Source organism: Anneissia japonica, unplaced genomic scaffold (genome assembly GCF_011630105.1).
Source record: "Anneissia japonica isolate Jap-2015-1 unplaced genomic scaffold, ASM1163010v1 scaffold466_len1169948_cov191, whole genome shotgun sequence".
Taxonomy (NCBI): Eukaryota; Metazoa; Echinodermata; class Crinoidea; order Comatulida; family Comatulidae; genus Anneissia; species Anneissia japonica.
In genome coordinates, this window is record NW_022689540.1 from 377943 (window position 1) to 390571 (window position 12629).

The 12629-nt window shown below is 31.6% G+C and overlaps 1 protein-coding gene across 6 annotated transcripts in view; it reads right to left on the reverse strand.

Moving 5' to 3' along the window:
- LOC117125105 (potassium voltage-gated channel unc-103-like) overlaps positions 1–9996 on the reverse strand; it is a 70073-nt gene extending 60077 nt beyond the window's left edge. For 4 of the 6 annotated variants that reach the window (XM_033271507.1, XM_033271531.1, XM_033271523.1 and 1 more), the window contains exons 1-2: positions 9828–9996; positions 5616–5672 (exon numbers count right to left, since the gene is read on the reverse strand). In XM_033271507.1, the coding sequence (XP_033127398.1) occupies positions 5616–5672; positions 9828–9996 (226 nt within the window). The remainder of the gene's footprint in view (positions 1–5615; positions 5673–9827) is intronic. The other 2 variants (XM_033271539.1, XM_033271516.1) reach the window with 1 other exon arrangement.
- Between the last annotated feature and the right edge of the window lie 2633 nt (positions 9997–12629).

The following is a 12629-nucleotide window of genomic DNA, read 5'->3' on the forward strand; positions in this document are numbered from 1 at the left end:
AACATGGATCACAATATATGCAGTACATTATTCAATCAAGCCATGTTCATTATTGACTTTGACTATTAATTTGATTTGATATGACGTCTTTCGACATTTATACATTATTTTATTATACTATTTATTCATTCGCCTGCAATTCTGTTTGACATTTATTCTTCTATTTACTATCTCATCATTCAGCTATCTTCACACAGAGTTTCAATTCTGTCACCAAAGGGAGGCACCAGCAGGTGGGCTACCTGCCCCACTGTCGGGGGGTCATGGTAAAAATCTTTCAGGGAAAATTAATTAATAACTTTTTTCTAAGCTGAAACAGCACTGACAGTACTATTTTGGAGGTGACATCCTACTTTTTTTTCCTCCTTGGCCTCAATCATGTTGGGGTGAAGTGGGTGTGACAACCAATCTGTCGTAGATTGATGGATCACCTGTCTGGGAAATGCTGACGCCACTGCTGTAAGTCACTCAAACTACTAAACCACATTACTGTATGCAAGTTTTCCAAATCTTATGTTAACTCTTAAGCCAGCATTAGTATCAAACGTGTAATAATAAGTAAAACATTGTCTGAATTCCAACTATAATGAACGACATGTTTCATAATAAATAGGTATAAACACATAGATATTTTAATATTAATATGCTCTTGTCTGGATTACCATATTCTACAATTGAATACCACAATATGCCAAACTCTTCTTTTCTTCTCTTAAGATGTTTTGTGTTCAGACATGATTTCAATAGGCAACAATCTTAAGTGCATTTCAATCTAGCCCTGGGTGTTGATTTTATATTTGTTCCCATTTGTAAATTGTTATCATCTAAGAATCGAAAGTTGCATAATCAAGTGTATCAAGTCTGTTCTTGTCATATCTTGCTGTCCTCTTTTATTACACTGAGACCTACTGAAATTGCTTTTTTTTTCGTAATTTCATTGTTCAAATCTTGCTATTTAAAAACTCAAGTCACAAATCATGGTTGAAGCATACCTACCAGCCAATGCTGAAACCATCCTAAATCAGTTTGCTCTCCGCATCTTACATGCCATGGTTTTATTACTTTGATTCATAAACTTTAAACTTATTTTTCTCTTTAATTCACTAATACAAAAAAAGGAACTTTCCTATATGATTGTCTTATTTTTCCTACACTAAAATAAATAATTCTGTGTCTTTACTTTTAAAATGACACATTGACACAATTAAGAATGATCGCTGGGTATGCCCGCAGTGAAAGTCATATCACCCATCTTGGTATGCTGGAAATTCTGAGGCTGTTCAAGTGAATTGAGATTCACTGCACAGTTTTAATTACAGATAATGATCACTGTCTAAATCGGAAGTTTTTACAGGCCTCTTTAACACAGGTTATTTGTTGTTCTAGTTTATACTTTGATGATCATCGAAGAAATTCATTACAAATAATATGAACTTGAATTAATCAAGCGGTCCTCTGTACATCAGCATTGCTGCAAAAGTCGTCCACAAGTACGGTTCAAATAAATAATAAATAAAATAGTTCATTTATATGAAAATTACTATATGGGGCTTCCAACGACAAAATCACCATCAGTTACTAAGAAAATTGACTTTTCTAATACATTCATATTCTCCACATTATAAGCTTTTAAATGATAGGTCATTTTATTGGAATCAACTTATTATTGCTAAAGTTATGAGTAAAAGTATTACGGCTTCTCTGTACTGAAGTATACAATATTGCCACATTCTTAAGATAATTACTCAGTTTAACATTTAGCAACAGTATGCTGGTTTTGGCCTCATATTTTTAAAGTAAATATTGATTGATTTTTTTTTCTCCAGTAATTCACCTTATTTTTGTGACTTTCTATATATATGTTTTATAGTTAGAATTGACTATTATTGAGAAATATGCTAACCTTGAATATTTAGCATTATGATGCCTGTACTGAGCTAATAAACTTGACGAATAAAATGAAATATTGCTTATTTTGCATTTGAAAATCGATCAGAAATACAATGAACAGAAGCACTTACATAATTGCTATTAAAGGTATACTGACTATGTTTATGGTTTATGAACTTTAACAATAAAATTGAATATCTGAATTGCTTGCCTTGTATTTGACGAACTTTCAATTTAAAATAAGAATGACAATAGATTTTTCTTGCCTATAAAATAATGCAGTATATTATATATAGGAATATTATATCAAAAGTATGTACCATAAAGCTAAAAATGATACTCAGCTCTAAGGTATTTTCACTTTTGAAATTCAATTAAAATACATAAAGCTTTCAAATAGTTTTCTTTCGATTATTATTTTTTTATTAAAATGTAATACATGTGGAAGCTAGGCACAGCAGTTGCATTTCAGTCTCTCAACCTCAAGGTCAGGGTTCAATCTTTCGCTGTGAATTTCGCTTGTGTTGTTGGACAAGGCACTTTACCTACGTTTGTCTCTCTCCACCCAGAAGTATAAATGTGTACCCGGTGGTTCACTACTGGGGAGGAAAAAGGCGGCGTGGAAAGGAACTGGCCACCCTACCACACAATACCAAGGCTTAGTACGATAGGCTAACAGCTCATTCCCCTACGTTCAATAATGAAGAACTACCTTTACTTTATAAGTCGGACAAGTTAAAATGCAATAATGCTGTTTGCGATTCGGGCTCTCAATCGTACGGTTGTGGTTCTTATGCTGGCCATTTCCATGGTTACTGGACAAACGTGGCACAGACAAGTCAGTCACTCGTCGCAAAAATTGATTTTAGTTATTATTACATAAAAGAATCATTTTAATCTGACATTTTGTTATGAAGTTACAAGCACTTAAACATACAGCTGTTTAGAGAACAATATATGAGAAATCGGCTTTCGAAGTTTATGATTACAGGCATTTCTCAGGCAGAAACCATCACCAAATTGTTAAAAAATGTTGTTTTAACATAGAAAATGTCGAAAGTGTCATGATGTATAGCTATATAAAGGTTAGTTTAGCGCAATAAAATAGATTTTAAAAATGTTGACATTTCAGCATGTTTTGGCCATTATCTCTGAAACACGATTCGCGACTGGTTTTGGTTGCCTTTACCACAAATGCTTTTACAAATACTTATATTTCTCTATCCTAGAAACTAATTGACAAAAAATATTTAAAAAAATTTAATAATAAAACATAAATTATCACCACTTTCAAGGACACGACTCAGGCATAGGCTGTAAAATATATTCATAGCAATACAGCTATACATCAAAATTTAAGAATATTATACTATATCATAATTATTTTCTTATAATAAATAGTTATTTATCATACCATATGTATAAAACACAGTATTTACATAATGGCAAAACCTGTTAACAGTCAAAAATCTATACTTAGATTAACCACAAATGATTAGAATTTATATACAGTAATTATGACGACAACTACTGAACAATAATCAACAAATGCACAAGGAACAATTCTTAAAAGTAAGAGACAAGCATAAATCTATAATCAACCTTCCCCCAAGTGTTTCATTAAAGATGGATCAACACGAGCGAATACATTACATTTCTCAGCAACAGTGGCGTTCGATGCATTAAATTGAAGGCTTTCTCCTACATTCGACCTAGGGGGAGTCACATATTGTAGGTAAACAACCTTGGCTCATTCTCTTCAATCTCTCATTAGTACATTATGATACACCTTGGTGTCATTTCTATTGTCATATTGATGACCTTTGTGAATGGACACTACAGTATTATGAATTGTTAATATTCTTCTATAAAAACGATCTGGGAGATTATTATATGAAGAAAAATAATTTAATGAGAATGGGATACTGAAATTAATGTTTAATAATGCTTTTATACTGATGATCTGAAAAAATGTTCATATGCGTGAAGCCTCATTCACACTGAATCAGAATTTTCGGATCAGAAGCCCTAATGAACCAATCAGAAAATCAAATCTGTGTGTAAGAATAGTGACGCTGTCATTCAGCGCATTAAGGTTATTTGTTATTATGAGAAAGGGTATGTTCAGGTCATTTAAAATAATATTGAATGAGAAATTATATGAAACTCAACAGGTTTTTTTTTATGTACGTTATTTACTGATCAGTTAATCACATGTATACATTGATTCATGACCTAGATTTTATAAAATGAAAAATGTTGCAGTAATAATTCGTAATTTGATATTCTTCACAAAGACTAAACCAGGAGAGTTCAATACTAGCAAAATGTCTCACACAATCAGATTTACACATTAAAAAGAAATTTCAGCACAATATAATGAACTGAATAAAATAAATAGATTGCATACTGTAGAAACAATCCCATTATTCAGGAAATGCACAGAAGTCATTTAATTGAAACAAGTCTCAAATCTATAATCATTAATTCATTTTAGAAGTAACTGAATTTAATTCCACAATAATCAATCTCAATTAAAAGAACACACAATAACAATTGCCTATTTGAAATCTTATATAATAAAATTTGTTTAGTTTAAAAGTTAAAAACAAAATCCAAATCCTACATAACAAAAAACAAGCAAAAATAATGTTAAATTTATCAAATATGACTGTCAGAAAAAGAGAAGTATACTATTAGAGAACAGAAAAGGTTTTAGATGGAAGGCAGAGAATTCAGCTTGAGTAAAACAACCACTGAAAACGCAACATCATCATAATCAGTTGAATATGATAAAAAGAGAATACATTTTTTAAACTGATAACTTTTTGACTTGCATACTAATAAACAGGCATGTATTACTAAAAAGTTAATTCAAAACCGCATCTCAATCTGAATGTGCAATGAAATGTATTTATTAATCATATCAGACGTAAAGACCAAAATGTAGCAACTTTCTATATTAGAAAAATAATGGATATTAATAACAATTTATTATTTTTTATACTGTCCATCGGCAAAGAATTAGATGACATTTCTTTTCACTAAAGTATTTTAGTATTTCCAATATTGGTCAACATTTTAGTTTAAACTGTTTGATTAACTTAAAATTGTTTTACATAACATACCAAGTCTTTACAATTATTACACATAATATATTATGTAAAATCCATTCTGTATATTATTATACTCCAAAAATTCCATTATACTAATATCAAAATAAAGTTACTACATAATAAATTCCAGGAAAAGATTTGATTAGGTCTCAGATCATGTGACAAAAGAATCATCAAATATCAAGTTCTCCTTCTACCTGTCTTTTGACAAGTCTCAAATTGTTTAATGAGGAAAGAAACATGTATCTGAAATATAGGGCAGAATCTGTTCAGAGCTTTCATTTTAAATGGTTTATAATTCTATAATATACAAAGTTGCAATGTAATGGCCGATTAGTCTAATCATCATAACATCTAATACTATCTACACTTCACTACTATGCAGTTACTAGGTCAACGTGAAACTCAACCGAGGTAGCTTTCAAACTGAACAGGTGAGAAAATCTTCCAACAACAAACTGTGACATCCACAAGATGTAAAAAAAAAATATCTAATTAACTATACAACATTTACATTATTAACTCTTAGGTGCAGGTGCATGTAAGTAATGTAATGTAAATATAAATATTGTAAATATACATATATATATATATATATATATCAACTACCTGTAGCGCTATCGTAAAAAATCCTTTGCGTTGCGATTTTCTTCAAGGGTTTTGGTCCTACAAGGCACATTTATTGATCAAAGACAAAGCAACATAGGAAGAACATAATCATTATTTTCCAAAGCATGTATAATCAGTGGCGTAACAGCTATGATGACCTCTGACCAGCTAAAGGCAGAAGCTCCAGACCTTGAAAGGGGGTCCAGGATATTCATTACCATAACATATTTTATTTTGGCCTAAATCAACCGAGCAGGGTATTTTAAGAAGCAGAACATGTAAACTAAAAAATGTCATATAATAATAAACACAGTTTGCCCGGAACCCCACCGGGCTCCCTCCCCAGACCCGAGCCCCCAAGGTATAGGGCCTGATGAGGCCTTAGCCAGTGGCCCCAGGCATCTTTGTTACGCCACTGTGTATAATATGAAATGAGAAAAAAAGAAATCAAATTTGGGTTCAGAATTGGATTAGGATTCTTTCAAGAAAAAGCAATTGAGATTCAATAGTTTTTTTCTATTAAGAGTTATATTTGGAATTTAAAACCACAATAAAAAAACACTGCGCAAGGATAAATTGCAAAATTAATGCTATTTTGAGAGATTTAATGCAGCCAGTTAAAAAACATATAATGTATGAAATTAGATGTGAATATGTACATGCCAACACAAACAAAAAACAACCAGTTGTAGAGATTCCATATTACAGTACTTGCAGAAGATAGGATACACACCAAATTACCGGATACGGTCATGTTCATAGTATAATGAACGCCAGAAACTTTACCAACTTTAGTGTGCAATTTGTACATCATTGTACTAATTCTTATTTAATATATTTCTCTTTAATTTTTTAAAATATTTATTTATTATAATTTGGTATGCTACGATATTTAAAAGTTGGATGAACATTTTCTTTATTAATTTCTAAGGTGATAAAAGGTAAAACATGTTTCATAGTTTTCAAATCTCAAATCAGTGGTGACTACTGAGCTCGTATCTACAATAGTACACCTTCCTACTGTACACTCCCTGGAATCTCTCTACTACTGGTTCATGGATCAACAACAGGCAATATATTCATTTCAACATTTCAACAAAAATTACAGAAACATTCTATAATGGGTAACAATCTAAAACTGATATAGTCAACAATTCATTTTATTCATTTGAAAAAAAAACAAACTCTTGTGCCAATTAACAAAAACAATTTCAGGCTTTAAAATAATAAAATAAAGTATTCAAATAATATTTAAAAGGACCTATTTAACCTGCAATTGTTTGTAGCAAGTTAACAATTGTCCTTATAGCCAACATAAACTGAAACACAAACTGATGACATCACAAGTTAAGCCGGCCACTCACTGCACCTGACGCTCCTCTGCCGGCTGATGAGATTCCACGGAGAACGCAACGCCATGATGAGCGCTCAACAGATCATTTTTAACAATGATCCGTTTAGACTGCCACTGATAAACAGCAGACAGCGTTGCGTCCTCTAGCCCTCACAGGAAGTGGAGTTGGATTCCTTGGCCGAAAGTCGCTCAACCATCGCACGGTGGAGTGAATGCTCGGCTTTTTCAGCATGCTGCATGCCACAGCCAAAATTTCATCTATGTTCCCCCCTTAAGGCCTGTTTATACTTCAACGATAACGATAACAATAAAACAAGATTTATCGTGTATACGATACCAAAATATTATAACAAATCAAATCAGATGACGTCATAATCATGGAAAAACAATAAAATCGTTGCTACTACTACGATTTTAATATTTTTCCATGATTATGTCATCTGATTTGATTTGTCAAAATATGTTATTGCATAACTGATAAATCGTTATCGAATCATTCTAGTGTAGAAACTTCTCTTAATATTTCTTTCATTTTCTATATAAACAATTGCTTTTAGCTTTTCTTATCGTTATCGTTGAAGCATAAACAGGCCTTTATTCATTCACTGACACACCTACAATATTCAGTTCAGTTTTTGTCTTATCAAGCATGTTTAATGATGGTAGAGTAAAGCCAGGGGTCCCAAGTTGGAAGAATTAATTTCTGAGAGCAATCTGTTTAAGCAAGCTTTCTGTAATAGCGCATCTAATTTTCTTTTGCTGCTTATCATGATACCAATCGACACTGACTTCCATGAGACAAATGATAATAAAGGGATAATTCAGTAGTAAAACGTGCATATTAAATGAATTTGTGGGTGATGGGTTATTTTTTTGGAGATTCTTGTCTAGTTGCAGGATTGCAGGAGGCTGTCCTTATTTCAGAGAGAGAGAGAGACTTGGGACCCCTGAGTAAAACATAAAGATATGTCTGAAAAATCATCATTGTATAGATAACATACACAAAAAAGAAAAGGGATGCTAAAAATACAAATACAGTTAACTAATTTTCATAAATACGCCAACTGCAGGCCTATAATTCTAAATAAACACATGTCTGAAAAATCATCATTGTACAGATAACATACACAAAAAAGAAAAAGGAATAATAAAAATACAAGTGAAATCTTAAATTTCATAAATTAAAAAAATTACATAAGCCTAAATATAATTGTTTTAGTTTTTTTTTTAACCAGTTTACCAACACAAGGTAGGTTGTTATTGATGTATCCTCTAAAATAAATGATATAATGTGATGCTCTACAAACCCATTCTCATTTATCGCTACAGTACTAAGAAATGTTTCTTAGTAGTCAGCAAATACCCTGGCGTCACAGGATTTAAATGCCAATCTAAACTTCTACCACCACCACCACTATTTTATTTCAATTCTTTATTCTAGGTAGCTCAGTAAATGAGGTCTAGGTTTGCAACTTAAATCAAAATTAAGCATACAGTATTTATTTTCTATTATCTTTTGTTACATTATATATTCAAGTTTAAATATTGTTTTAACTCGAACCCGAATTTAGAACAATATAATTACATCGAGTATGAATAAAATTTTCTAGATAATATGTTAAAAATTGGTAGTATATACATGTACATGTTTCATAATTTAAAGGTGAATCAAACAGAAGGTTGCTTCTAAGTGCAGATGAGTAGAAATTATGATTGACTGCATATGTTTTTGAAAAGTACAGTTGAAAATTGGAACTGGGATGAAAACTAAGAAGCAATACAGTATAGCTTATAACAATTTTAATATCATTAAAAAGTGCTCATCCATTTTTTTTTCAATTACATGATGTCATTTATTCATTAGTTGGAGTACATAATACTTTTCCTCCTTTACTTCATAAAATGATCATAATTTAATTTATGTGCTTTTATATCATACATTTTTAATAAGTTTTCAAAGTTATATATATTTTTTTAATGTAGTTAAGCTGCTATTTAAATCAGTTAAATCTGTAAATAATTTAAAGTGTCTTTAAAGTGAATTAATGCCACCATTTGTAATAGTTATATTCTGCATTGAAGTTTGGTTTGTCCTAAGGGAAATAAGACCTAAATCACCCTGATTTCATTTTTTTTTTACTTAGAGCAATTACATTTATACAATAATAACTTGTCAACCAGAATACAAAATGCTGTTCTATCTTACTGAGTCTCATTATAAGATTTAGTTGTTGGTTTAACAGTTGCTTGGAGAAAAAAAAATTATTTATATTATAATATATTTGCCCATCACTTCCTTTCTACATCCTATTTCTAAACTAAATGAAATAACTGCAATTAACATGTTTTAAACAATCAAACAAAAATACAGAACAATACGGTAACATAAATGATGAATTGAATAAACCATCATAACAATGTGACCTTCTAAAAATATGTTAGTTGTAAAGGGCTTTCTGTTTACATGAAAGCTGTTACCCACAGTCCCACTTGATTTATAGCCATGATTAATACAAACAAAGTTTAATGAACTTTGAGTGTTATTTTAAGAAAGTGATAAAACCAGCTTGAGATGGGATACAAAGATTCTAAAGATAACAAAAATGACAATCACTTCCGGGTTAAGATGATCACCGTCATTTCTTTAGCCTTACATATCCATAACAAATTTACATAAAGCTATCTCATATGCATATTGTTGATTTTGTCTAGTGAAAAATGCCAGACAAATTTCCAACAATGTGCATAATAACTTAAGAATCATATCTTAACAAATAAGAATGCTACATTTTAAAGGAACATTTTTTTTTTAAATATATAAAGAATCATGGTAATGTAATAATTCTGATTAAACTTACGTCTGTTGCGCTTAAAACGGTAACCTGCTGACTGGCTACCATTGGGTTCCTCAACATCACTACTTGCCGCAGAAGCTGCAGCCCCAAGATCTTCATAGTTTATTATGTACATGATGACTTCATCATTTTCTTTTTTGACAGGGGCAACCAGAATGCTGCACTGGAACATAGCACCTGCAAATAATAATAGTGACGCATTCAAATACAAATACTAATGAAGAAATTCATTATTATAGATGGAGGTGAATTAAAATACTAATACCATGGAGGAACAATCCTCCATGCCAATACAGATTAACAAAAAATAATAATAACAAATACACTTTTTTTTTTGGGCCAAATTTCCAGCTCAAAATGTTCTTATTTTACATACTTTTCAAAGATAGAAATTAAATTGTTATTGTTACTGTAGATATATATCTATAATGTATCTATAGAGGATATTATCTATGTATAATACAACCCTTTAAAACATAAATACTTTACTGTATTTGAGAAGCTTGTTTCGTTGGTTTTTTTTTTAATAACTTAAATAAATTTTAAATAAAAGCCTCATTTGACTTTTTAATTTCAGCCTCAGTGTTCTTATAAATTGTGTACTCATAAAAAAAAGTGTAATAATACATGTTAACCAATTTCTATTCAGAAATATTTGCATCAACCGAAAGGTGGTAGTATGAACATTGATGAATAAAAGAAATAACATTTTAACAATGCATAAAAAATATGAATATTGAAAATTGAATTGAATAATAATTATTAGAAAAACTAAAAAATATGAACTAAAATGAAAAACAACTATATTTAAATACTAATAGAATTACAGGTGATTTTTTTAAAATATGACATCACACACTAGGGAATATCTGTGTACAATTGAACATAAAAAATTAATATATCATGGAGATATTTTTAATTTTCATTTGCGGTATCTACAGTTCGATTATCAAATTGTCTGACTTAGCTGCACAAAACACACCAATTAAATCTAAATATAACATATTAACAGAAATGTTGAGTTAGGTTTAGCACAATATATCAGATGTCAATGGTAGGTAGATATAGGAATTTAGATGGGGCTCATGAAGGGACTTTACAGATGGAGGTTTAAGACCACATTGCCCACCATGGCTGGGTTGAGTTACAATTTTTTTTCTGATAATGGCACTTTGAATGGAATTTTATTTCTCCAACAATTTTTTTTTTTTTTTTTTTTTTAATTTCCAATTATTTTGCAGGAAGGGCTGAGATCGGATACAGAAAACATTTGCACCCTTTTTGTTGTCCTGGAAACTGCATAGAGACAAATGTTAATATGCGCTATACAAGTGCACAGCCATTAACCATGTACCATGCACCCCTGTATGGCAACAGACACTCATCAGAAATGATTAAGAAAACACTAGGATGTACTATATTTCAAGGGAAGATGGGATTAATATAGCAGATGGACTAAAAATTGCTGAAAAAATATAACTTCATCTTGGGAATAATAATAATAGGCCTAGTGTAGATTTGTATAGCGTCGGTATCCTTCAAACAAGATGCTCATGGCGCTTGATATGTGGACTACAAACTCAATCAATGACTTTCTTCACCCCTAAGGGTCTCTTCGTGTCTGTGCTACCCAGTAAACTGGTTCCAGCAAATCTTGTCGGCCACCACAGGGGCTGTCTGTACCAGTACACCAGGGTATTCACCAACTCGTCTCGAAGGATGTACTGGGTTCTTTATAGTGCACATGAGCCATTGTATAGACTAGGCCTACAGTTTATCGTCCTTATTTTAGAAGACTTGTTCTACTGTACCACCAGAACCCTGCATGCAGCTTGAACCAGCGCCGATATAATGGATGCAGGTTGCAGCACCCCTGCTGTAACTGCTTGGCCATTTGACTCACCATGATGTACAATAATTAAATTTTAATGTTTGACATTCTGTGATATAACAGGGGCATCTGGCAACATACATCCAAGATTATTTCATTAACAAAGAAATACCAAGTGACATCATCAGACACCTGGTCCACAGCCTCAAACACATTCACCACCTACTCCACTATTAATGGACGGTCGTTTAATTATTATTTTCAGAGAGAAATTAAAGACTCGTTTCTACTTGTCAAAAATACATAGCAAAATATGATGCCTGACTGGTTGTGAGAATAGGGACAGCTTTCTGCTACATCTAGCACCAAACTATAAATCTTTCTTTGAAACACTTTAAAGACATATTGATGAGACCTTAATAATAAATAGCTCAATTATATGAGACCTTCGCTGCAACAGCTCCCTCATGATGTGTGTGAGATAGTTCCTCTAATTACAACAGCTCTCTTGTAGGCAAGACCTTTCATTTAATCTGTGAGAACTTAAAAATTACCTCATAATATAACCTCAATCCCCTGTCCTCAATTTTTCATTATGTTCCCCCATCCCCTTTATTACTATATGTATACAGTGTGCCACTGTGTGGAGAATTTCTTTACTACATTCATAACAGCTCATCATACTAGTGAAATAGTACCTTTAATTGCCGAAACTCCCTTGTACTGTAGATGAAACAGTTCCTTTAATCATAACAACTTCGGGAACAGCTTCCTATCTATTGGTTGCATTGTATTAACGACACAAATGATGTTTTTTCATCGATTGTAAGAGTAAATGATATTTAATCTATCTTGAGTTCACTTATAATATTTGACTATCGAAAAGACCATACAGTAGCTATCTACCTATTACAATGACTCTGATAAGCCTGAAATAAATATCACTCATTAAAGGCCTTCAATTCTATTTGATT